We start from the raw sequence: 27433 nt of genomic DNA, 5'->3' as shown, positions 1-27433 counted from the left end.
TTAATTTAATTTTTCTTTTCTTTTTTTCTTTTGCACAGGTCCAAACAAACTCTGAAAAATGTGAATCACTAGTACATGCACTAGCTCATTTAAATTTAAAAATAAATTACTTTCGTTGGTCTATCTACACTAGCTTTTCTGGGTTTTTTTTTTTGTCTTATGTAAATTTTCTTGAACTTCACTTTATAGTTGTCTTAATTTTTTTTTTCATTCCTCTTATAGATAGGAACGATGTGATAAAAGAATTTGACCCAAAATTTAATAAGCATAAAGAGAAATTTTTAAAAAAAACCGCACCAAAAAGTTGGGAAAAAGTTTAGGTTGAGGGGGCAAGACTTGCACCAAAATTTATTAATCCGCCTAAGAAATACTTTGGAGAATTTTTTTTTCTTCTATTGATGTTGATGAAATTTGAGAAATGAACCACTAAATTAATTTACGAGAGTTTAACCAAGTTTTCTACAGGGTCCCACCGTGCATATATTGCAGTAATCAGAATCGTTCATCTTGTAAGACTCACAGAATAGTATATCTTCACAAAAAAATCAACTTTATCGGACATAGATATTAGATATATAGGTATATAAAAAATTGAAGTTTGGTTTATAAGATCAGCGATAGATAATAAGTTTAAAGTTAAGCTATAAATGATTGTCTATTTTATAAATTTAAAGTTAAACTTTTCATGACCGTCTATTTTATAAATTAAAATTTAATTTTTGATGTATCCATCGATATCCAATAAATATAATTTCTCGTGGGAATATATTACTCTATGGGCTCTACAAGATGAATGGTTCAGATTACTGAAAAAATGCACAGTGGACTGGGGCTCGCAATGGGTGGTTAAGGTGGAAAGAATTTAAACTCAATTTACGAACTTGCAAGTTAGGCATTCAATAACCTCATGGAATGTGTAGAAACTTTATACTCCCTCCGTCCCTAAATGTTTGGCACTTTTGGGAGTTCTAACTTTTAAAGAACAAATATTATTGTATTGTGCAAAAATCAAGTGTCCAATTTTACCCTTCTAGTGTACTCTTGAAAATTTGAATTTGAAATTTAGTGCCCAAAAGAAAAGGGTAACATAGAAAATTTACCATATTTTGCTTTTGATTTTTCAAAATGGACAAATAATATGGGACAATAAAAAGTATGAAAGTGTCAAACATTTAGGGACGGAGGGAGTATCTATCTCAAAGCCAATTGGCAATGAGTGGAGAGGTCCCAGATGTTATTAAGTGATCACCCATTCCACTCCCAAGCAATGTGGGATTCTATTTTCTTAACATTCCTGATGCGCACCCAATATTGTAGATATTTGGTGCGACTAGTCCCGTTTTATGTTGCTTTAACTTGCATTTATCTAGCTTTTATAACGATATTGCACGTAAGGTGTGTTTTTAGTGTTTTCAGGTAAAACGTGCAAATAAGGCGCATTTCAACGCCATGGATGGCCCAAGTGCTTCCAAGTACCCGAAGACCCTGTCGGCCCCTTAAAATCTGTCTAAGTATGGAAAAATGACTTTCAGAAAAAGTATCGATTCTCGAGATTAAAAATGGCGGTAATTAATCCTTGAATTTTTGTAAGAGTAACTACAAAGTTACAAGATTTTATTTGAAGAGCAAGGTCATGTTTTGAGCCATTTTCTCTTGCGAAAAACGTGCAGATTTCCATTTTACACTAAAAATGGGGGGTTGACATTTTGATTTAATTGAAATCTTCAAATTCTGGTAATGCCATTGTTTCCAAATGGGGGGTACTTTCTTATTTTCATTAAATAAATTAAAGTAAAGAAAAGGTAAAAGAAAGGTTTAAAATGTAGTCTTTACGATGTGGTATCGATACTTTGCTTATTCTGTATCTATACGGAGAGCTTCCGGCCAGATATTTGTTGCTTTTTGGGCTTTCCATTTATGGAATATTTGCCTTTTATAGTATGTTTTTAGATATTTGAGGAGAGAGAAACCCATTGTGTATAAATAGGGGTCTCCTCTCTCCCCTTTGTTATCTAGTTAATAATTAGCTTTAAGTTTTCCTCCATTAATGTTCTTTCAAGCTTTTCTAGTGTAATTCCTTAAGAACTCAAGTAAGTAATTCTCGTTTGTTAATTTCTCGTTTATTAAAGTTGTTCCTACGGACTAGATCTTTTATAATATCAAGTTTGTTTTCGTTTTTATCGGTTAAAAGTCATGTCTCGTTTTTATGCTTTCTTTCATGCTTTAGCTATGTGTGAGTAGTTGATAGGCCAAGTCTCGGGGTAATCTTTCCCGAGGACTTAGGTGGTTATTTGGTTCTCAAACCTTTGGGCTTAAAATCTTGGTTTTCGGAATTTCATGAACCTAACCTTTTTGGTCTAAGCGAGGCGTGTTAACTCCTTGGTATGAAGTTTAGTCAAGCGGTCTTGGCAAGCGACATACCGAGGGCTCGTGGCCCCCTACGTGTTAGATACTTTAGCAAAAACAGGTTGATGTAATTCCGGTTAATCACATCTTTTGATAAACGTAGTCATTAAAGCTAAATCTTCCGGGCGTGAGCACGCGGTCGTGGCTCTCGCCTGAGTTATATTGAGAACCGGTAACATCCTTTGTCAAGGGTTAGACGATCCCTAGACTTGCCTCCTTTAAGTTAATTAGGCGTTTTCCTAGTCTTTTGCCTTGGCAATTTTCATCGTTTCAAAGCAAAATCAAGTTGGCCGTCTTAAACGCCACAATCCACCATATAAAACCAACAATCCGATTAAGCTACATTCGAATTCTCTGTGGGTACGATCCGGGACTTCCGGATATTATGCTACCAACGACCTAGCCCTACGCTTGGGGTTTTAAACCTTATATTTGAAGGCGAGATTTGAAGGCGAAGCATATTCCCCCTCACGTGCAGCCGCATTTAGATGTTAAGTGATCACCCATTCCACTACCAAGCAATGTGGGATTCTATTTTCTTAACATCCCCCCTCACGTATTTTCTTAACATTCCCCCTCACGAGCAGGCCGCATTTAGAGGTCTGTCACGTGTGGCCACTTTTGGGTCCTATCATCGTGCAGCCTTTTTACTGGTCTGTCATCGTGGGGTGTGGATTGTTAATTTTTAAAATATGGGGTGGAACGGGCCCCGCTCTGATACCATGTAGAAACTTTATATCCATTTCAAAGCCAATTGGCAATGAGTGGAGAGGTCCCAGATGTTATTAAGTGATCACCCATTCCACTCCCAAGCAATGTGGGATTCTATTTCCTTAACAGAATGGACCCAAAGTGAACTCCAATGCCCCTAATATAATACTAGGGAAAGTCTTCAATACACACCCCTTTAAGGTGTGTACCATATGCATCTATTGTGTGGTTCATATTGTGCCACCTCATAAAAAATTATTTGTAGGACCGGTTATTCATAACATTTTATTTCGTATCGTAACTTTTATACTAAAAATTCGTAACTTTTCAACAATATGATTTGTAACTTTTTAGCAATAGATTCGTAACATTTTGGGATTCATAACATTTTTGTGTATTTTAATAAGGGTGCATATGATACACACCCAAATAAAGAGTGTGTATTGTAGCACTTCTCATGTACTAACGGTTAAGACGAGCCAAATAGGTTAATTTGGTCAAACTCTGAGTGAACTAAATTCCAAGGAATTAGCAGCCGTATTAATTGAATATATGAACAGATGGTTTTGGCCGGCAAAATTCGGTTGTTACGGTTGACACACTATTTTTATTTTTGTTTTAGCAAACGAAACATATCATATCATATCATATATTGAAACAAGAACAGATCGACACACCATTTATAACATATCATATCATATATTAAAACAAGAACTGGTCGACGCACCATTTATAATTCATTCAATGGGACACGGTTGGATTTTTTTGGACACCAAATGAAGTGCATGCATGTTATAGTATAACTTATACTCCATCCCTCCCGTACTATTTTTATCCCTTTTTAAAGTTGCATTATTTTTAAATAGCAAAGTAAAAACAGGTTTGCGCGTACGTCTTTCATTTTGTGGTACCAATTCAAAAATCTTCGCTATTCTTTTAATTAATAGTATGTCATGCACTAGCATTTCATTTTTAATTCAAAAAATAACTCGTACAACTTGCCAAAACAAACGCTTCTTCCTTTTTTATTTTTTCATGACTATTTTCTTTAATTTTTTTTACTACACCAATTGAAAGAGCTCTGTACATTAGATCTTTCAATATTCAGTACAAATAAGTTTAACAAATATTCATAAAAGGTATTTCCCCCCCCCCCCCCCCCCCCCCCCCCCCCAAATGCACATTTTTAAAACAATACTAACAGAAAGAAACGAATGGAGCATTAATAGCGAAGAGTAGTGGGAATATCGTCATGGGCACATGCTGCCATTGTCTTTTTCACTAAAAACCATTGAAGACACTATGATATATCTGTACACCCCTCTCTCTCTCTCTCTCCCTCACACACACACATGCATGGACGTCCGCGCTCTACGTGTAGGCCATGCAATGCATCCTTCTTCTTTTTCATTTATATAATCAGTTATTCGGGCCAGCTTGCGGACACCTCGTCTAATTTCGGGGTCTCAATATTAAGGACATGACAAATAAGGTTTGGTATGTTTGGTTTCCGTGAGATTAGAACATGCGACATAATTAATTCAAGCCAAATGCTTTTTTACTTTCTCGTGCTCACTTGCCCAAACCCGTTGAGGTTCATGCAATCCTTGTCCTTTTGCCAAATTATTAGATGTACATCGCAACAAAACAATGTTGATATCCAACAAATGCATAAAAACAGTTCTTTTGAGAACTCAAAGTGTTCGAGCAAATTTAAGCGTGCCAAAACGAGGTGGCACAATGGTATTTGAAAACTGTATGTCTATCAAGCCGGTCCCCCTTGGATTAATTAATAATGAGTAGAGAGCTTCCAAATGTTATTAATTAGTTAATTAGTAGTGATTACTCCTTTCACTTTCAAACAATTTGTGGAACTATATTTGAAAATAGTAAATGTTGGATATTATAGTCTAGAACAACGAAAGGACCACGAATATAAAAAAACTCATGTTATCTGAATTTTGTACAACAATTTTGTTTTGTGGTAATACCCTTCTGCCAATTTTACTGCCGATTGATTGTGTTAATTTGAAGGGAGATTTAGCAAAACATTTCTCATATTTACATTTTTAAGCTCAAGGACAGACACCTTTGGCAATCAAACATAAGAACAAATGTGCCTTATAAAAGTGTCTAAAATAAAATCCTAAGGTACTCTATGAAAGTATCTAAAACTCTAGGGTACCCTATATATGAAAGTGCCTAAAGCTCTAAGATCCCATTCGTTTTGGTATTTTGGATGGAAAGAAATAGAGTAATGATTAAAATTAAAATTAAAACCCTTAAACGAATGGGATAGTACCTATGAAAGTTCAAAAATTAATAAAAGGGTTAATTTTAGAAATAGTCCCTCTAGTTTGTATGCAATCTCAATTTTGTCCCTCTAATATTAATTGTGTAATTTTTAACCCTGTAGTTTATATTTTGTCTCAATTTGGTCCCTCTCACTGACAGTGTTATTAGAATTAACGGAACTCTGGGGCAAAATTGACATTTCATTCGTAGAGGGACGAAATTGAGATAAAATGCAAACTAGAGGGACCGTTTTAAAAATTTTACATTTTATTTTTGATTTTGCAAAGACAAACTCATACCTAATTTATTTCTCACCTTAATTATTTTTCTTTGATTAAATAATCAAAATATATTTGAGGAAATAGAAAACATTACTATTTTAGAATATAATACAGATAATATTATGAAATTTGAAAAGAATCCCTTAGTTAAATAATTTTGCATTGTGTTTTTTCTTTCAATGGATTTATCTTGATTTTTACAATCTCATTATGTTCTTTTTTACGCTATTAGAAAAAAGAAAAATATTTTGTACAAAATTTTTCATCACAACTTTTTCCTTATTCACCAAAAACAAAATCTTTATTTTCGCTATTAGAAAGAAAGAAAAATGTTTCATATAGAGATTAACAAAGTGTTTCATAGTAACTTTTTTTTTTTTTTTTGTAATTGCATAGAAAAGAACATATATAACGGGATTGTAAAAATTAAGATAAATCCATTGGGAAAAAATCGATGCAAAGATATTTAACTAAGAGATGCTTATCGAATTTCATAATGTTATCAGTAATATATTTGAAAATAATTTTTTTAATTTCCTCAATACATTTTGATTATTTAATTAGAGAAAGATTTTAGGTGTGAGTTTGTTTTTGCAAAATAAAAAAATGTAAATTTTCTAAAATAGTCCCTCTTGTTTGTATTTTGTCTCAATTTCGTCCCTCTAAGAGTTAAATGTCAATTTTACCCACGAGTTCCGTTAGTTTTACTAATGCCGTCAATTAGAGGGACCAAATTGAGACAAAATATAAACTATAGGGTTAAAAATGACACAATTAATTCTATAGGGATGAAATTGAAATAACACGAAAACTAGAGGGACTATTTCTAAAATTAACTCTTACTAAAACCTTATAATAGAAAAGTGTACCTTAAAATTCTATGAAAGTGTCTAAACACTAGGGTACCCTATGTTTGTAGGATACACTTGGGTAGTTTTGTATGTGAAAACATGTTTTGGCCTTAGGGAAAATAACAGCCCATGACGTGTTTTGATAATTAATACCCGCTAAGGACATGCTGAGAACATTTGTTAATGCTGAAAATGTCCTTGACGGGTATTAATTATCAAAACACGTCATTGGCTGTTATTTTCCCTCGGCTTTATGGCTAAAAAATGCAAAAAGTTGAAGGACATTCACTGAAAACTATTTTGCTGGTGTCTTGCCCTTGAATGAAAACTATTTTACTGTCCTTATGGCTAATTTTTTATTTGAATCCTTAAATTCTTAAAAAAAAAAAAAATTAGCAAATCTACTTCCACTTTCATAAATTTGTTGTCGAGAAAATTTAAGGAGGCCGGCTAATGGGGGTGTGATCCTCGTTTTGATCATAAACAACCATGCATGCACCTAGCTGTTTTCTAGGTTCCTCTTGCAATTGGGTTTTATAGTTGAAATTAAGTTCTCCTATATATAGCTAATCCCAATCAATAATTGTAATTAATTTAGGGCTTGCTAGAGAGAGAGAGAGAGCGCGCGCTAATCATTATCACACATTGCTTCAACTCCCACGTTATCTAATAGTCTAGACACAACCCAAACTTTTGTTGACTTCTTATTTCCTTTATTTTTTCTTCCTCTCTCTCCCCTCTTTCTTTATAGTAATAATAACCATGCATTTAACAAACTCTCAAGGGCAAACCAAAAAAAAAGTAATGGTCTTAACCATTTGTAGATCGATCATGTTTGGAACTTAGTCACATAAGTAATTCTTGAGTAGGATCTTCCGCTTTCTCTAGCTCGCTCCCTCTCTCAATATATCTTCGTTTTGCACTCGTGCTCTCAATCCTCGTTCTCACGAATTGTAATTGATTAGGATATTTTTGAAAGACGCTTTTATATATGCTCACGTCAGCTTGCGCTCTCGCTCAGGTACGTGCATACGCATAATGTGATTTAGGTTTGGAGTACAATATATGCAATAATTTTGCATAGTGACAAACATTTTAGCTATTACGTTTAAAAAAAATTATTGTTTCTAATTTCCAAGTAGCTAATTATGTCAACTACTACTATTGTTTGAGAAAAATCAGTGTCAACCAAAAACAAGATTTTGAGTGTCAACCAAAGATATTCGTAATCATATATAATCTAGAAGAAATTTCATGCAAATCTACTACTAAATACAAAAGCGTCAGTTACAATGTATCTCTCATATGCAAAGTAAAATTACGCTTTTATCCTTTTTATGTTGTATGGAGCATCTAATAGGCCAGGGTCTGTAAAATTCAATAATATTGTTGAGATCCATCATACTACTATTTAATTTGTTTGTAATGAGTCATAGGAAAAGAATATTAAAAATTTAGTTTACCATGCCGGTATTTGACCCGCAAAATTTATTGGATAAAAAATAAAAGCAAACTACTTAACAACTAATAAAAAGATAGTGATAAATCTCAATCGATAACCATAATGATTGATTGGAGATCGAACATAAAAGTATTCGACAAGTTGTAGACAATGACAAAAGAAATACGACAAACATGATAGATGTTACTCTTTACGTGTGGAGGAAGAATACGCATATTAGGAAAAATAATTTCAATTAAAATACATGAGATTATTTAGCAATGAAAGATAGCAAGGAGACGACCATTGAACGATGATAGGTGAAAAGATTGACCACGTTAAAGGCAATCACAGATGATGTCGGAGGAAGATATCTAAAAACAATTATCTTAGTTTATCTCTATATTATCTCTGTAGTTGTCAGCAGTGAAGGCAACCAAAGGAGATGATCGATCATGGAGAATGTCAAGTATGATTTGCGGATGATAATTATATGGAGTATTTATTTAATGGTAGTACATTTTTGACATGACCATGCGTATATATCACATCATGCTCTAAAAATTTGAATATTTAATTACTTAATTAAAAACATCGAATGATCGGTATTTAGCACCTGGAGAAGCACATGTGACAGACATGCCCTTTAGAGAGATTCATTCTTTGTTTTAACTTGCTGAGACGAATATACATTTAAACACGTGTTTCTGAAAAATTTCCTAGGACTACTCAAAATAGTCTATACTTAATCTGGAAGAGAAAATATATTGCAGCTTATTCTAAACCTAAAAGCAGGTAATGTGAATGGTAAAGACACCCGGGTATCTCTCTCTCTCTTTCTCTCTCTCTTTTCTTTAACAGAGGAACGAATCCTGCAGCCAAGTCATTATATGGACCCGACTACGTAATTCAAACTTTCGGAGATCTAGCATGGATACATCAGTCACAGCCCTCATTTACTGTAGGTTACTCACCTAGCGGAAAATTGAACCCCATACCTTAAGGAGTACTTCTAAACAGTGGCGGAGCTAGGATTTTCGATAACTGGATCGAAAATTTGAACTATGTGTAATCCACGAACGAAACCCTTGATTTGTTTTGAGGAACGAACAAACCAGAGCTATGTTTGGAAATTTTGTGGATGGAGATTCTATTTTGACTCATTTTTTTCCTAAGGACAAAACCCTTATATGGGCTGAGGCAAAAAAAAAAAATTAAAGTAGGGTCAATTTAGTAAAAATGGGGTAAGAATTATACTTATCTCTATGAATATTTGGCAGTCAGTGGGGTCGGTTGCCCACCCTTGTCTCTATGTCCCTCCGTCACTACTCCCAAAGCCTGGACCACTAGGGCAACCCTTGTGTAAAAAAAAAACAACAAAACCCCCCGTTCTACCATGCAAATATCTTCCATTAATCCTATATAATAACTTATTTTTGTAATGTAAGCTATGAGTGAAATTTGAACCCACTAATATAAGGGAAATGATTTTCACACTCCCTTTTTAATTATTCACACTTTTTTTTTTTTTTTTTATCCACATGAATTTACAATATTATCCTTGAATGTGCGAAAAAAGTGTATTGAATCAAGAACAAGACAGTAAATTCAAGTTAATAAAGACAAAAAATGGAGTATGAATTGTAAAAAGTGAAGTATGAAAATGATTGTGATTTTGGCACTCCAAAAATTAATAGAGGGGCTCTAAAACTGAACTGTGTTGATACACAAAATGACGTCGTTTTAGAACTCCTCCATTAATTTTTAGAGTGCTAAAATCAATTTTCGTATGAAAATCAATTCCTTAATATAATCAATACAAGCTTTTTGAAAATGTTAATTTCATTTCATATCAAAGTCCGAAGGCAATACAGATTTCATCAAAAGATACAAGAATGAACCAAAATTACCAAAACTTCGATACAGGCACCCCCTGCAGAAGCAAGACCGACGAAACGCCTAGATTAGAAACCAATCTATGTCCAGGAAGTAGAGAAAAACGAACGGACCCCAACTCAAACCCGAGAAAGCACATATGAAATCTGGACGAACACCGAAACCTCCAGCTGCAGCCTAATCGCGCGACCAAATTGCCGGCACAACCCAGACACGCAACAAAACCCAAATGCAGATGAAAACTCCAGCCAAGCAACCCAACCGACGCTAAACCTAAAATTATTAACCCACCACCAACACCCACTAGACCTAGAAAAACTAGACCAGTACAAGCCGGACTGGAAACTAGCCGGAAAACCACAGGGCCAAACAGCTAGGAAAAGGAAAAGAAAAGCAACAATAAAAAACCCCCAACTATCCGCCTCACCTTTATTAGCCATATCGCCGCCCGCCGCTTGCTAGACCACCACACGCCACGCCTACCCAGCTTTGAGCTGCACCAGATTTGCCGAGCAAAACGGACGGAACCCCGTCACAAGTGTCAAAACCACCGAAGAAGACGCAAAGATCGAAATCGAACGAACGAGAGAGGAAAACGGGAAGAAAACAACGGTAGGTAGGTCAGGTAGGTGGGAGAAGAGGGGAGGAGCTCTGGTAACAAGTACAGGAGGAATAACTAGGCAAAAAAACGCACGTGGCCAAAAAATTTCCAAGAGTTACACTGCGTACATTTGATTTATCGGACTAGTAATAGGAGTATAGGTATAACTTCATACTAAAGGATAATTAATTAGACTAAGGCCGGGTTTGCTTCATCTCTTATGATCTTAAGCTCTTAACCTGATCCAGGCACCTGAATTATCAACAAATATCATACTATTAATTCTTTTATTGTAAACTTTTGTCAATTTTTTATATAAAAAAATAGAGCACTTGCGTGCATAATGTTTTTGAATTTTTCCTAATTAATTAATACTAGCTTTAAATTGAATCTAAAAAGTCGAATAATCGTATGAAATTGTTTCATTCTTAATCCGAGAAATAGTACTACATACTACTAGTACATGATTCTTTAAAAAAGGACCAAATTTGTGAGAGGAAATAAAATATCTAATTGTGCTTTGCGAATGAAAGTAGTAATTATTCCATACCCCCGGGTGCCACGTAACGGTGGCCCAAACTCTTCTCTGATACATATTTGTATAATGAGATCCACACGAATGTATAATGAAGTAAGAGTTTGGGGTATTACGTGATGGTGCCGACGGCATTCAAAAATACTCCGTATTCCGAATGAAAGAGACCCTCAAAGTTAGAGTAGAAGAAGGAAAAAAAAAACCCCTAAACCCAAACTATGTTTACATTATACTAAATTGCTTGACTTGGGCTTTGAGTTAAATTTGACATTTAGGCAACCAGGTCACCAATGGAATCCCACGAAACAGTCGGGTTATTATATCACCACTGTCCGAAACAACCCACAGGTAGAGAGAGAGAGAGAGAGAGAGAGAGAGAGAGAGAGAATCTAGAGAGAGAGTAGAGATAGAGAGAAAGAAAACAAAGGGGGCTTTGTAAAAGTGGGTGAGGAGACGACCTCGCGCTGTCTTCAAGTGTCGTGCATGCATTTTGTGCATCTGTTTTCCTTTGCATGCACACATGCTCTCTCTCCTCCCCTCCCTCTCTCTCCTCATCTCTCTCTACCTCTTCATCTGTATGTCTATCTATAAAATAATCATATAATTATTCCTCCGTAAAACCTCCATCGCCGGATTTATCATCTATCTTACTGTCACAGACCTACCGCTCAGTTGACCCCTTCTCTCTCCGATTGATTCACTTCACGATTTGAAGTCTCTAAACAAGTCCAATTTCTCCGCTTAATTTTGCATGTGAATGTCGCATTCACTACTTCGCATCAAAGATTGGCCTGAGGTAATTGATTCCTAAACCTGTGTTTCTGTGTTCCAAGATTTGATTTTTTTCGCGATTTTGTTAGGGTTTTTGATTTGGGGTTTTTTATTCTGCTTTGCATGGGAAAGATTCATTTGAGATTTGAATTTTCGGGGGTCAATGGCGAAGATTTGCGTGAACGAGACGTGCCAGACGACGACGACGTTTGAATGGAAGAAAGGCTGGGGCTTGAAATCCGGTGGATTTGCTCTCCTCTGTTACAAATGCGGGTAATTTTTTTTTCAATACCAATTTTGTCCTTTGATATTTTGTGCATCTGATGTATCTGGGTTCATTGCTTGATTTCATGTTGCAAGGGCATTACAGGGGTTTGGATCTCTTGTAATACCCTTCTTGGGTTTTCTTGATTTATTGCATTTTTGCCGTCGGTGTTGTTATTTGTAGTTTTCCGAAATTTTGGGGTACTGATTCCTGCCTCCTCTATTTTGATTTTAAAGTTTCAGGCTTTTCCTAATTTAATTTCTTTTTATACCACTTCTCCCCTTTATTTTTGGATCATTTTTCCCCTTTTATAAATGTGAGTGCTTGCAAATATATTAAAATAAATGTATGATTTGGGCCCAATAATGCTCAATAGCATCCAATAAAATGAGTTTAATTTTCACTTTTCGACACAAATGAGAGATATTTTCAGGAGGAAAAGGGCAAGATGGAGGACTAATAAAGAGTGAAATTTACATAATTGGCGTGAGCACCTCCTAGAATGTTGAAAGTTAACCAATTATTTGCTCCACTAATTTCAATTTTTCCTTGCATGATGACTACAAGGTAACGAAAATTGTGTGATATGGTATATCCTGGAATAAAAGTGCATTTTATGTCATCTGACTTGGGTCTACATAAAACGGAAATCATTTGATTTGAGTATCCTAAGGGTATTAGCTAGTGATTAACTAATGATTATGGGCGTAAATATTCATACAATCAATTTTGTAATCATCTTTCCCCTAGTATTTGAATAATTTGGGTTCTTAAAATTGATACTTCCTCCGTCCCATATTGCCAGTTATGTATTCTATTTTGGGATGTACCAAAATGATTGTCCTCTTTGAAAAGTCAAACTAAAGAGTGTGTAAATTTCTACAAACTACCTCTCATAAATAATTAAGGGGTTGCACTGAAAATCTAATCAAACTTTCTAAGAAGACATGCATTAATTGCATGTCCCCTTAAAAAGTAGGATTCCTCGTTCCGGACAAGCATTATGGAACGGAGGGAGAATATAATAGGCCATTTTTGGACATGTGTTGAACACGTCCCCAACTATTGAGATGTGAGGCTTGATTTGCTTTCAGTCCAACATGCGTTGGGAGTGTAAAAAGAGTGTTCGCGCCAAACACTTTCTCAGAAGTTCCTAGGATTTTTGGAATACTATCTTTAAGGACAACGGTTTTCTTGGTTTATATATTAAAAAGAAAAGGGTGTCGGGTTAATTTGTCTCTTCTGTGTATAGTGAGTTAATTGAATTCCTTCAAGAGTTAATGTACTTTTTGTTGGCCAAAGGTAGGATGGTAGCAGGTTGGAAGATCAATTACTGATTATGGGCGTTCTATAGTTGTCCATATGCTTGAACCTCTAACCTCCCTGTTTGTTTCCAAGGCTTACAACGACTTGACCTAAGCTCAAGTTCAAGTTGCAGTTATTATTTCTGCTTTATAGTGATGTGCTTCTGTTCTTCCCCAGATTTATAAATAGTAGTAACATGTATTGTTGCTTTTTGTACACAAGACTGCTGTCTAAATTATCTATATATGGATATGTTTGCTATTTTCATAATACTTGGCTTTATTTTCTGTTTTGCCCAATGGTTAATGTCACCTCACGTGGATTGTAGATCTGCATATGAGAATTCAGTTTACTGTGAGACGTTCCATGTGAGCGAATCTGGTTGGAGGGATTGCAAAATATGTGGAAAGGTAGCTTAAAAGCCCAATTATCCTTATCATGTCCAGATGATATTTCCGCTGTGGTTTCTTAGTCAACTTGAATTTGGTATCGCAGCGTATCCACTGTGGATGCATCGCTTCCAAGTATTTGCACGAGTACCTGGATTTTGGGGGTGTAGGATGCATAAGTTGTGCAAGGAGTTTGGAGACTCGCTTGATAAGACCTATTCAGGTTAGTCGGTTCATGCTAAACTTCCTCTAAAAGATAATGCTTTACCTGTATCAGATGATATTTTGTAGGTTTTATAAGCATCAGCCCTATCAATAACCGATGTATCTGTGAGGAAGCATTTTAGTGTGGAGTATATTTTCCTGCAAAATGCCAAAAGTTGGTTAGTAATTATTGTGATCATTTATTAACTTGATTACCATGTTCTACCATCCCACATGGAAAATTATGCATATATGTCTCACTTACCTCTCTAATTATATGAAGACCAAACAAACACAGAAAAACATAGGTAAGATAAGTATTCAGTAGCACAACTAAGACCAACAGGTTTAGCAAGTATAATTCACCTGATCCTAGTCAAACCATATGAATTAAGGTGTACTAACCAAGGATGTGACATTCTCGGCTTTGATATAGATGTATTTCGCATAAACTTATGTGAATTTGGTAATGGAGGTTGTTATAACAGTTGTTTGTAAGCATGATGTTTTTGGCCAAAATTTTAAAAAAATATATAAGAAAAAAAGAATGTTCTTCCTCAAGAATATCCTGTTTTGGATATTTCTTTATGTTCCTTGTTGGCCGTGCCTTAGAAATCTGTCAAACTAATGAGGATTCGATACTTCTATTACTTATTCCCGCAGATCCCAAATGATGATACTCCCAATGGATTCAGCCCATTGACAGCAAACAACATCAGTGCTCCTAGGTCCTCTTTTTTTGAAAATACCATAGGCAGTATCAGTATGGATCAGCGGAAGCTTATGAAGGTGAGCAAATCTCCGGATGCAAAGGAGCTCACCCACTTCCCTCAAGCTCAGAGGAGCGAAGCTAATGCATCTGTTGCGAAAATCAAACGAGAAGAGATGACAGGCTTTCCAGAGATGATGCAACGGGCTGCTGGATCTTCTATTTTCGCCAAAACAGAGAATAGCGGGTCAATACTAGGGTCAAAAGATATGTATGAGTCACTATCTCGGCGGTTCTTAAATTTCCCTTTGGGGACTCCTTTGGATACTCCAAATTCTCTTTTACCTTGTCCTAGTGGGGTTGTGGAAGGAAGGGAACAGAACAAAACGCCTCCCTTTCAACAAGGGCAAAGGACACGCCATATTTTGCCCAAGCCCCCCAAAGCTGGCCCCGCCATTGGTTCAGAGGCAAATAATGCAACGGTCTCTACGACGCGTGTTGCAAGGCCTCCGGCTGAAGGTAGGGGCCGCCATCAGCTACTTCCGCGTTACTGGCCGAGGATTACAGATCAAGAACTGCAACAAATATCTGGAGAGTATCCTTACTGATTCCTTTTTGGGTTTTAAATTTAATTGAAGTCATTCTCATAATCAGATCTCGTATGTTTTCGTACTAGTTTATGTATGTCTATCGATTAAAATGAAGTGTTTACCTTAATTCTCAACTTATAGCTTGAATTCCAATGTTGTGCCGTTGTTTGAGAAGGTGTTGAGTGCTAGTGATGCTGGTCGAATTGGTCGTTTGGTTCTCCCTAAAGCATGTGCTGAAGTGAGTTTTACATTCTCTCCCATTTCTTGTTTTTATTGTAAACGGGCTTGTGCATCTTCTTCTTCTTCCTTTTTTACCCCTTGTTCTTCTCCCTAGTGACGTTTCTTTTCCTTTTGCTCCCTAGCTTCAAATCTTTATACAATGCAAATTCATGCAGGCATATTTTCCTCCTATTTCTTCATCGGAAGGCTTACCAATAATAATTCAGGATGTAAAAGGGAAAGAGTGGACATTCCAATTCAGATTTTGGCCCAATAACAACAGCCGGATGTATGTGTTAGAGGGTGTAACCCCTTGCATACAGAATATGCAATTACAAGCTGGTGACACTGGTACTCTTCATGCCATTTTTGCGGAGGTGGTGTTGTATAATATGTCTCTTCTCATATAACATCACTAATTCACTACATCAGTTACAGCACTATATCTTATGTGATTTGATACCATCCAGAAACTTTTTATTCAATGGGCTGGGATTTTTAGGTTACAATTTAGTGTTACTTCTCTTGGTTCATCTGTTGTGTTGGATTATTAGTTTTCCACAGCTAGTTATGTTTCCTCCACCATCATCTATCCTCCCAAGGCTCTCTTGTTTATTTTGATATCTGAAGCACTATCCTTATTTGATTTGTTTAATGGCTTCCTTTAATTTGGTATTATTCTGCTGATATTTGTACTATAATTCATTTAAGGGCAATTAGTTGCACTTGCATGTTTTTTGACATTTCCTTGATTTAATGTGTATTTGGGTACGTTGTCTGATACATAAAACATTTTTGTAGTGATTTTTAGTCGGATAGAACCTGGGGGTAAACTCGTCATGGGCTTTAGGAAGTCATCAAACTCCGATATGCAGGTCAAGCCTCGTAGGCATCGATATCTTCTCCACCTTTTATTTGATTAGCATTGTATTGCTTTTATTATGTATACGACTTATCGATTTGTCGTGAAACAAACAGGACAGTCAAACATCTTCCCTCCCTAACGGCGCTCCCTCTGAAGAAACCTCCCCTTTTGGTGTTAATGACAACCCGGCTACCGTAAGTGCTCTCTAGCCTTTGAAAAATCAGAATTTTTGGACAGAGTCAAATAGATATACTTCATGGTTGCTCTGTCTGAATTTGTGGCTTGTGATGTTTTGCTTTAAATGACAAGGATGGAGGCGGGCCCAATGAGGAATCATCGCAACGGCCCCTGCTGATTCCGGAGAAGAAGAGGTCTCGAAACATTGGGTCCAAAAGCAAGAGGCTACGCATGCATAGTGAAGATGCTATGGAGCTCAGACTCACATGGGCGGAAGCACAGGAGTTGCTCCGCCCTCCTCCAAGTGTCACACCTACCATTGTCATGATTGAGGATCAAGAATTTGAAGAATATGATGTAAGTAAATCCAGTTGGCAGTTGTTCAGGGTTGTATTGTATTCCGGCCTTCCGGGTCATCTATTTGGTGATATTGCTTATCTGAAATTTATTTATCAACACCCTGCCGTCATCACATACGAAAAAGAAGCTACTCTTAACCGTGAGAGAGTTTGATTTCAGACCCCACAATAGTTTCTGGGCAACTCTGCATCCTTACCTTTTGTTCATGTTATTAGGAACCGCCAGTTTTTGGAAAGAGGACTATGTTCACAGCCAAAGCATCTGGGTAAGGATTTCTACAACTTATTTTCTGTGTAAGAAAATTCTAAGATTCGTCGTGAGTTTATATTATGAAAGGTAACCCAACCTAGGAGGAACATTTTGGCTGGTTCTAGGGTGTCATGTTGGGAATGGAAAATTGGTGGTGCGGGGCCCTAATGAAAATTGGAACATATAAAATAGTTTCAAAAGGCTAGTTTATCCTCAATTTGGTCCTTTGTACAAGAAGAATGAACTGCCCTCGATCTGGTTTGCCTTGCTTCGCATCTTGCAAGAATTATTTCAAGGACCATCCTGTATTTTTTACTTCACTGCAAATCATGCATAGATTGAGGATGTTCTCATTGTGCAAAAAGCGGCCCATGCACCAGCAGTGTGGCCTTAGCCCCTCTGATTCATTTTTCAGTTGGAAAATAACTATGTAGTCTGAGTGTGCAATGTTACTGTTCAGTGAACAGGAGCAATGGGCTCAGTGCGATAGTTGCTTCAAGTGGCGACGGTTGCCCATGGACGTTCTTCTCCCTCCAAAGTGGACGTGTGTGGAAAATATTTGGGACTCAAGCAGGTCCGTTTAATTTTGTGTCCCAGTTTTTGTTCGTTCATGTGATCATATAAGTCAATGGTACATGGTCAGTCAGCTAAGCTGGCTCGGTGTAAGGGGGCACTTCAAAGTGACCTCTTACTTCTGGAGGGCATAGTGAACTGAGGTGTAGGGTTCAGCTATTCTTTTTAAATGAATTTTGAGAATAAGGTGAAAATGTTTAAGAAAATAACTTTTCTTCATATTGCCGCCTCATTTCTTGTACGTGCTTTCAGATCTTCATGTTCTGCACCTGATGAGATAAGTCCAAAGGAACTCGAAAGTCTTCTTGGACTTGGCAAGGGTATGGCTCAACCTGCTGTATTTCCTCTTTATTCTAGCAAAACTTTTGAAGCTCATCAGTGAACCTAAAGAAAAATAATGACTGAAATATATTGCAATTTCATATGCTAATACGTGCTTGCTTGCATCATCTTGATTTTTAATTTGTTGAGTAGCTTGACATGCATTCCCCAAGAAGTTGAGCTTTTGGAACAATTGGAAGTAAATGGGATCAAACCTTCTATGAGGGTCTTGAGTTCAGTCTATTTGTATGCATTTTGTTCCCCATTTGCATTTTGCACTTGCTTCGCATTTTCCACAATACGGATGCATGTTTGCGTCTGCACCTACAAGACGGGGTTGAATGTAAGGACAAGTGTCGTATAGCTTGACATATAGTTTTCATTCCCCTTTGGTACCAAATCAAGCTTTTGTGCAGTGTTTTTAAAACAGGACCGGACCAGCCGGTTCGACTCAGAAGACCGTTTGATTTCGGAAACCAGTCTAATTTCTGAAAACCGCTCATATTTAGTGGTTCAACCGGCCACTTTGATAGACCGTTCACGGTTCGATTGAACTGGACCGGTAAAATTTTTAAGTTGTGCCTGGCTCTGTGCGTGTGAGCACGTGCAAACACTATTTCAGCATATGCTGCTCTTTATTGTTACACACTCTGAACCATTTTATACACTCAAATGTTGCCTCAAGTTATTTTCTCGCCGACGTGGGATTGCTAGAAAAGTGTTGACTGCTTTCCTCACAAAGGATAGTTCAACTCCAATTCTTTTAATTCAACAGATGTGTGATTTTGGTACATTTTTTCCCATAGGTATTCTTTATTATAATATCAGTTAGTTTCCCTTTATTAATAGTTTTTGACATAATTATTTATAATTTTAGATATATTTATGACATGACGGTTTGATTCCGGTTCGTCCGCGGTTGAGCCGGTGACCCGTCCACTGGCTTCCTTTTCCGGTTCATTCAACGGTCCGGGTTTCAAAACATTGCTTTTGTGACAACTGTTGACTTGAATGATGACGATTGTGTGTTGTGTAGGCACGCTTGCTGGATTGCCAAATCATCTAATACATAGATATACAGGATAAAAGGTTGAAGTTATTTTCTTTGCATTGCGCGTCTTTGTATGTTCTACATAGTATCTGCACTTATATCGCGAAAGATTAGGAATGCAAGTATCTGTTCAAGGATATCATCTTCCTCGTTATGCATAACCGAGCACCCTGTGTTCCTTCTGCACCTTAGAGTAGGATTATCCAACACATCTAATGTAAACGTACCCCATTCATTTAGGTGTTACGGGGCTACATCCCTCATTCTGAAGTATCTGTTAACATTGCTTACTTGGGGTATCCTGAAGTAATTGAAGTTTATTGATATGTATGTATGCATGTATAATGAACGCCTCTGCGGATATCTTTTTGTTCAGTATGGAGAAAATTATTGATTGACTCCCTTCTTTTCTTTTTTATTCACCAGAAGTAAAGAAGAGGAAAATCAGAGATAGCCCCATTGTAACCGAAGCCGAGGAACTCGAGCCTTCCGGCTTAGATGCTTTGGCCACTGCTGCAGTCTTAGGAGACAATGCGGTCGACGCTGAGGATCCATCTGCGGAGCCCACCACCAAACATCCTCGGCACCGCTCCGGCTGCACTTGCATCGTGTGCATTCAGCCCCCCAGTGGAAAAGGCCGACACAAATCCACCTGCATTTGCAACGTCTGCGTGACTGTGAGGCGCCGCTTCAAAACCCTAATGCTGCGGCGGAAGAAACGTGAAGCAGAAATTGCCGTTGCCCGGGGAAAGGAGCCGGTTCCGCCCACGGAGGAGAATTCGGAACGTGCCAACCCATCGGAGGAGGGCAAAAGGCAGAACAGAGTTCCGAATGATGGTGGGGGAGAGAGTAGCAACGGAGGATTAGACTTGAATTGCGATCCGAACCGGGAGGATGAAGTTGGGGATTTGAGCATGGCAAGCCTCATTCGTGCAACTAATTTTCCGGTGGAGTACTTGAGGGAGAACGGGATCGGAGATTTAGATCTGGGTCCTTGTTTGCTGTTGCAAGCCGCGGGAGAGACCGGAGACTGCCGACCTGATGAGGGCCAAGGGTGTGTTTCTGCTTTAGTCGAAGAAGAAGAAAAAGGAAAAGACGGTGATGAAGGTAATTGAGCTTCAGATATAAATAAAAAAAAGAAAAGAGAAAGGTAATTGAGCTTCAATTAAGAAGGTTTTTCATAATTAATTTTTTTTTGGGGGGTGGGTTTTGAACCATACATGAGTCTGTTGTATTTCTTCCTTTTGAATTATAGATGCATCTGTTGTATTTCCTTCATAGCCAACTTATACATCTTTACAGTTGAGAGGGTGCCTTTAAGTTACCCAAAAAAAGAGGGTGCCTTTGGTTTTTGGTTTTAAATCAGTCGTCCTTAAATTTTTGCTATAAGTTTAAAAGTAGTTTGGTAACATCCGGTATCGCCAGTATTGTAAGGTTCCGATTGGTGTTTGAGTTGGAACAAAATTAGAGGTGCAGGGTACCGGATTTGGTCAATAGCGGGGTACGTACTGGCTTTGTACGGAATTGTGACGCACGACAACTATCTGTTGGGTCTTATAGAGAAATATTCTTGGGGGACTAGAGTGGGAAATCTAAAATTTTAAGGACTGGGTAATAATTTAAAGGTAACAAAAATAGTTTGCTCTAAATGTTATATAATATATAATACAATCACACGTTTTGGAGAGGGGAGTGATTTTGTCACTTCCTTTTGTGTCTTAATTAGATGATTTATTTTGTGAAAGAAGGGGAGTGACAATAATAAAAAAAAGAGTGGCAAAATCAATTTCCTTTGTAGAAGGTGAAAAATAGGCATTTTTGTCCTTTGAGCCAGGCCCAAGAAAGTGTTGAATTCAGGCCCATGAGAGTGTTGGAAAAATGACGGCTCAGGACGTGTTTTGATAATTAATACATGTCAAGGATTTTCAACATTAAGGGATTGTTGCCAATAAGCCAATTTTTTGTCTTTATTAAAAAAAATTGATTTCGATCATAATTTTTTATTTTTTAGATTCCTCTCGTTATGACGATGCAACAATCCCTAAAAAATTAACGACAAACTACCAAATGCGAAGAAAATTTGAATAAGGACAAAAAAATAAGCCACTTGGCTTATTTGTCCAAACAACCCCTAAGAAATGTTCTCAGCATGTCTTTGACAGATATTAATTATCAAAATATGTCATTGGTTGTCATTTTCCTTAGCTTTTTCAATAAAACCAGACCAGCACAACCGTTGACCCGTTAGCTGCACAGTCTAGATGCAATGAACCTACGAGGTATCTTTCGGTTGCTCGAGAGACCCTCCGAATTTTCCCCAAGTTCATTCACCCAAAATTTCCAAACAGTTTTGATGCTCGAAATCTTCCATTAAACAACCCTAAGTGCACAAAATAAGAATACTTATTCAGTGCACTATTATATGATTCAAACTCACTTGGTATTACTATATGATTCAAAGTCACTTGGAGTATAGTAGTCCTCTGCAAAAAACGAGAAATTTTTCAGTGCCGAGCACGCATCTCAGCCGTCCAAACGTGTTTTGAATGGTCCAAATTTATTTGGGCTTGAGGGGGTATTTTGGTAATTTTGCACTCAAAATTTACCCAAACAAATCTGGGCCATCCAAAACACGTTTGAACGGCCGAGATGGTGCTCGGCACCACGTGGCCGGTGCCCACCAGGCATTGAAAACTTCTCCGCAAAAAACATAAACAATGTCATCCAGGTTTATTTTTGTAGAGCATGAATTGGGGATGATGTTGTGCAGTAGTGTGCGTAGCACCGTGCTGCGCACCTCTGAGCCGTCGGATCATGCATCCGATAACTCGGATCTAATTTCGACAATGAACAGTTCTCGATTGTTAGTTGCCAAAATGAGATTCGAACCATTGGATGCTTGATTCGATGGCTTAGAGATACGCAGCAAAGTGTTGTGCACCTCAATGCACAGAACCAACCCAAAGTCCGTAGAGCATGGGAGATACAGACGCCGACAAGCACACACCAACTACAAATTCCCAATTGTTCAATGGCGGTTTTCTTGTGTCGGCATGAATAAATTCTGCTGAGTGGTTAAGATTTTAGTTACTACTCCCCCTTCCTATCCACAGTCCACACAGTCGTGGGGTAGTTGAGATCGGTAGTTCGGGCCATTTATGAACCATTTATGGGTCCACAACACTGATCTTTTTTTTTTAAAGTTGAGAGGTAGTAGTATTTATCAAAAGATCCCCATGGAGGAAGATTGGGAGTCCACAGATCGGACTCTCCAACTGAAAGAGCGTATACAATGTCGGCCCCGACGTTTGGGTTGACCAAGTCCGACCTTAAGCTTGGTTGCTCGCTCACTATTAAGTCATAAAAAATTTATTAAAAAAAAACTCGATAAAAAATCAAAATTATATTGTACTTTTAGTTTGAATTATATAAAAAAAAATTAACCCTGGTTAAAGCGCTTTATGATTTAGCATGATCCGATTAAAAAAAAGATTATAATGGGTTTATATTTATTTTTAGCTTTCATTTAGTTATTTTTCTTATTTTGATCACTGTTCGATATTTAATAATAAAATAAAATGAGAAACATTAGGAGCCAACTTGCAAAAATACAAACTTGACTTAAAAATTGGTTAATTTTTTCATTGAAGTTTTTTAAAGTGGTGCCTGTCCATATATATACACAAATGCAAACAATCATTGTGAGTCCTGTGTAAAAATAATACGTAGTATACATATGCATGTACATTTTTTATATTTATTTGCATACATAGACAAATACCACTCCACTTCATGGACAAATAGAGAGAGAGAGAGAGAGAGAGAGAGAGGAGTGGGTGCACTGTCAATGAAGAGGAGAGAGAGAGATTGAAAAGGAACAGAAAAGAGTTAAAGAACTATTTTCGGAAGCATTAATTGCAAAGCTATTTTTTGAGAAGAAAAAAAGAATCCCCAATGCAGGGCATAAGAATCGAACCCCAGAAGCTTAGAACTTAACTACACGCTTGGTAGATGGCATTAGGTCACAGATCTGAGAAGATGGAGGCTGAGAACGGTGGAGAACAACATCTTACCCGCAACCACTGAAACCAAAACCCCGGAACGTCGCCAGAAAACGATCTGACTGAAAAGTTCCCTATGGACAGCCAAACTTCAATCGCGGAATTGAAAGAGAAAATGGTTCGACGGTGGAAGAAGAGAACAGAGAGAGAGAGATCGGAGGGGAAGGATCCCTCCCCTCCCGCCACCTGAAAAGGAGAGGGAGAGGAAGGACGGAAATTGCTGTTGGCGACTAGGATTTGGAGATTTTTAAAGGGAAAACAGAAATATGGCTATGTGGTTTCTTTGTGTTTCTTGCTTAATTCCACAACACGGATCAGGACTGTTCACTTTTTAAGTAGTACTACTATTTTGTGAATGGAACCCACCTCCAAATGATTGTAGCTATCCATTTCATGGCAAGTGCAGTTGCTGTTTGCCTGGCATGCCTGCATAGTTTTAATCGTGCCAGAACCAGTCTCATTTTTTAACAGCAAAAAAAGGAAAATAATCACTCTCATGTATAGGTTTCCTCAATTATTGAGTGTGTGGGTACTGGGTAGGTGGGGTCCTAAACTAATTCTTCTTCGAGAGCGACTAATTGTTGTGCCCATATCATGGCGTGGGGTTTAATATGAATCAGACACAAGCGATTCGAGTCATTCATTAAGCGTAAAATATTTTTTTGACTGTCTTTGTGAAAAATCAACTTAATTCGATAGTTATAGGTGCTCGATTCAATCATCTATATCTTGAACGAAAAGTTAAATGATTGAATCGAACACCTATAAGTATCGGATTGAGTTGATTTTTCATGAGGACCCTTGAAAAAAAAATTTACGTTAATAAACAGCTCGGATCATTTTTATGAAACCCATAGTACTTTTCATATAGTGATCTGTGCACAATATTTGTGCAGTTAGACTTTTTGTTCTCCCATGGTGGACTCATGAATGATGAGTGATTCAATCAATACCGATAACTAGTACTATTCAACTCACATGTGCACAGAAATACCATTTCGTCTGTAGGATAGAATTTGCGGGACGAAAAAATGACGAGTGATTCAATCAATACGGATAATTAATACTCCCTCCGTCCCAAACTATTTGTTCGGTCCGCAAAACGAGGTGTTAAAAATAATACAATTTTTGCAAGAAAAAATCAAAAGTTTTTTAACAACTTACTAGATATCAATGAGTATTTTTAATTTGTGAAAAAAGTTTGAATTTTTTTTTGAAAAAATTGTATTATTTTTATCACTCCATTTTGCGAACCGAATAATTATTTTGGGACGAAAGAAATACTATTCAACTCACATATGCACAGAAATATCATTTCGTCTGTAGGATAAAATTTAAGGGACGAAAAGGGTATCTCTGTGCACATGTGAGTAAGATAATACTAGTCTCATCAATCATTCATGAGTGATTCATAGAGGATCCTCAACGGCCAACACCACAAATGAGACTTCAAAACCCACTGTCATAATAGCTTTTCGAAATTCTCAATATAAAAATCAACATGATATCCTTCTAAATTTATTTTCAGAGTTTACAATACCAGCTTGACGTAGGCTCCGTTTTGCTTAATTTTTAGCATTTTTTAAAGTTTTTTGTTAGTTTTATGTTAAATTTTTATGAATTAATGTTTCGACTGGACAAGAGAAATAGGAAAAGTAAAAAAAAAATTACTTTGTACTTTTAGAAATATCAAAATTTAAGCCAAAAAAAAAAAACTTTCTAACATTTTTGTGCTGAAAAATAGTTATTTCTCAAAGTATTTGGGTAAAAGCAACCAAATTTACTTTTTCGATTCCTTTCATTTAGACGAATCAATAATCCACAAAAGTTCGACGCAAAACTAAAGAATGCGATTTTTTTTTTAAAATAAGAACAGAATCTCCTAAAAGCACTTTTAAGTTGAGGGGAACAACACCGTAATGGCAAAGAATCTTGCTAGGACGAGATCCTCATTTGAAGGAGAAATTTTTCGGTGCCCAGCCACTGGCCACGTGGTGCTGAGCACGCATTTCGGCCCTCCAAACGTATTTTGGACGGTCCAAATTTGTTTGGACTTGAGGGAGTGTTTTGGTAATTTTACACTTAAAAATTATCCAAACAGATTTGGACCGTGGAAAACACGTTGGACGGCCGAGATGGTACTCGGCACCACGTGGCCGGCACGTTTGGACGGCCGAGATGATACTCGGCACCACGTGGCCGGTGCCCACCCGGCACTGAAAAACTTTTCCCTTTGAAGGCTGTTTCGAAGCTATCCAATGAGCAGCCTTTTGTTCACCTCCCTATTTAACACTTTCCCAAATTCTGATTATAATTTAAAAGTTTATATTTTACAATCCACAATTCAAAACTGTCTCCCCACAATTCGACAAATAATTAGCTCCCAAATATCCTTAATATTGACTCATTCAATATATAGAGATTGAAATAATTTGACCCACTTGTCAGGAAATTGGTGCAAAAAAATTGTTCTAGAAAATCTATCGATAAATGTAGTAAAAAAAAATGAACGATATTTTTCCTTAAGTGCTCATTTGATAAAAGGAATTTATGAAAAAATAATCGATTAGTCGCAAACAATAAAAAAAAAATTTGTACATAATCTTGTGTTTTATGCATGATACTTATTGGGTTTCAATAGCTTCTCTATAAACACACAAAATTTACAAGAAACTTGTACATTCCCATTCTTTCTTTCGTTCGCAGTCCCATTCGCCATGTGTGTTTTTCACGTTCAAATACCGCCCGGAAACTCAGGATATGCAAGGATGTTTCTGGCTCCGATGCTGACGAATAAGGATGTTGTAATTACATTGTAGGATTTTGCTGTAAACTTAACATTTCTCCCCACGAACTCACGAAGTGCTTCGTTTCAGATATGTGTAGGTAAAGACATGAATGCAAACGTGTGTGCAAAAGTATTTGTGTGAGTATGTGTAGTTGTAAAACTTTTCGGTAGCCCGATTGGTAAGAAAGCCTGTACTCACCAAGCAGTGGGTTTTCCACCACCGCCGTTTGTGGGCTCCACCGTGCATTTATTGTTATGGTCTGAATCGTTCACATTGTAAGGCTCATAAAGTTGTATAATCACACATAAATTAGTTTAATCGAATATCGATAAATACATAAAATTTTAATTTATAAATTGGATGGTATGATTATCTTTAAAGTTAAATTGTTCATAACTATTCATTTTATAAATTGGTCTGAATCGTTCATATTGTAAGACTCATAAAGTTGTATAATCACACATAAATTAGTTTAATCGAATGTCGATAAATACATAAAATTTTAATTTATAAATTAGATGGTATGATTATCTTTAAAGTTAAATTGTTCATAACCATTCATTTTATAAATCAAAATTCAATTTTATATACACCTTCGATATTCGATTAAGCTAATTTTTTTAGTTAAACATACTATTTTGCAGACTCAGAGTCGGCCCACTCTCAAGGCCCAAGAGCCGGGCCTTGGACATTCCAAAATTTTTAAATTTTAGGGGCACTCCAATATTTTTACTACATGGGTTTGAGTAGGAGTCTTTTTAAGTTCAATAGAAAAAAAATGTCCAATTGGATGTAATGAGTTAGTCCAATAGAATGAAATATTTTTACTACTTGGGTTTGTGTTCGTATTTAATGATTAATAGAATTTTATATTGGTTTAGCTTTCTCGTATTGTGATAGTTGCTGTAAAAACAAAAATGATACTTACACAACAACCTCTTACACAACCTCTCGCACACATGTGGGACCCATACTTAGTAGTGTGTGTGGGTCTTATATGTATGTGAGAGATTGTATTTGAATTATTGTATGTGTAGCATTGTTGCTGTAAAAATTGTTGAGTATTAACTTTTAAGGACACATTTTTTTTTATTAAACCTTAGACACTAAAAATCCTTGAGCCGGCCCTGTGCGGACTTTATAAGATAAACGGTTTAGCTCATCAATAAACGTACAGTGGAGCACATAATAACGGTGGTGAAAAACTCACGAGTTGCACCGCCGATGGAAGGGATTTGACTTGTTTGCTTCGCTTTATGAAAAGTTTTTTTAAAAAAATATCACATATCTTCAATTATTACTCTCCATTTATTATCTCTATTTTCAATCATTATTTTCATTTTTCTCTCTATCTCTCTTCACTCATTACCCCTACTTTTAATCATTACTCTCATAACAAATGGAAATTAAATTATACACTCCATTTTTTGACATTTATACTCTTTTTTTTGTCTTCTAGCAAAAAAATTACAGACGTTTTTAACACTAAAATCCAAAAAAAAGAAAGAAAGTGTAGAT

The 27433-nt window shown here is 36.8% G+C and overlaps 1 protein-coding gene across 4 annotated transcripts; it reads left to right on the top strand.

Moving 5' to 3' along the window:
* The first annotated feature begins 11309 nt into the window (after positions 1-11309).
* On the top strand, positions 11310-20427 carry LOC131323885 (B3 domain-containing transcription repressor VAL1). Of its 4 annotated transcripts, none has more exons than XM_058355727.1 (14): positions 11311-11813; positions 11921-12061; positions 13687-13768; positions 13854-13970; positions 14615-15255; positions 15392-15488; positions 15646-15820; positions 16271-16344; positions 16448-16528; positions 16644-16868; positions 17087-17136; positions 17581-17694; positions 17946-18013; positions 19495-20427. In XM_058355727.1, the coding sequence occupies exons 2-14, from the start codon at positions 11952-11954 to the stop codon at positions 20178-20180; spliced, it is 2520 nt and encodes an 839-aa protein (XP_058211710.1). In that variant the 5' UTR covers positions 11311-11813; positions 11921-11951; the 3' UTR covers positions 20181-20427. The 4 variants fall into 4 exon arrangements, with proteins under 4 accessions (XP_058211718.1, XP_058211710.1, XP_058211715.1 ...); XM_058355725.1 differs by having other exon boundaries at positions 11313-11813; positions 19492-20427; XM_058355735.1 differs by lacking the exon at positions 17581-17694 and having other exon boundaries at positions 11310-11813.
* Positions 20428-27433: the final 7006 nt, after the last annotated feature.

This window comes from Rhododendron vialii, chromosome 1a, assembly GCF_030253575.1.
Source record: "Rhododendron vialii isolate Sample 1 chromosome 1a, ASM3025357v1".
Taxonomy (NCBI): Eukaryota; Viridiplantae; Streptophyta; class Magnoliopsida; order Ericales; family Ericaceae; genus Rhododendron; species Rhododendron vialii.
This window is presented reverse-complemented; position numbering and strand designations above follow the sequence as displayed.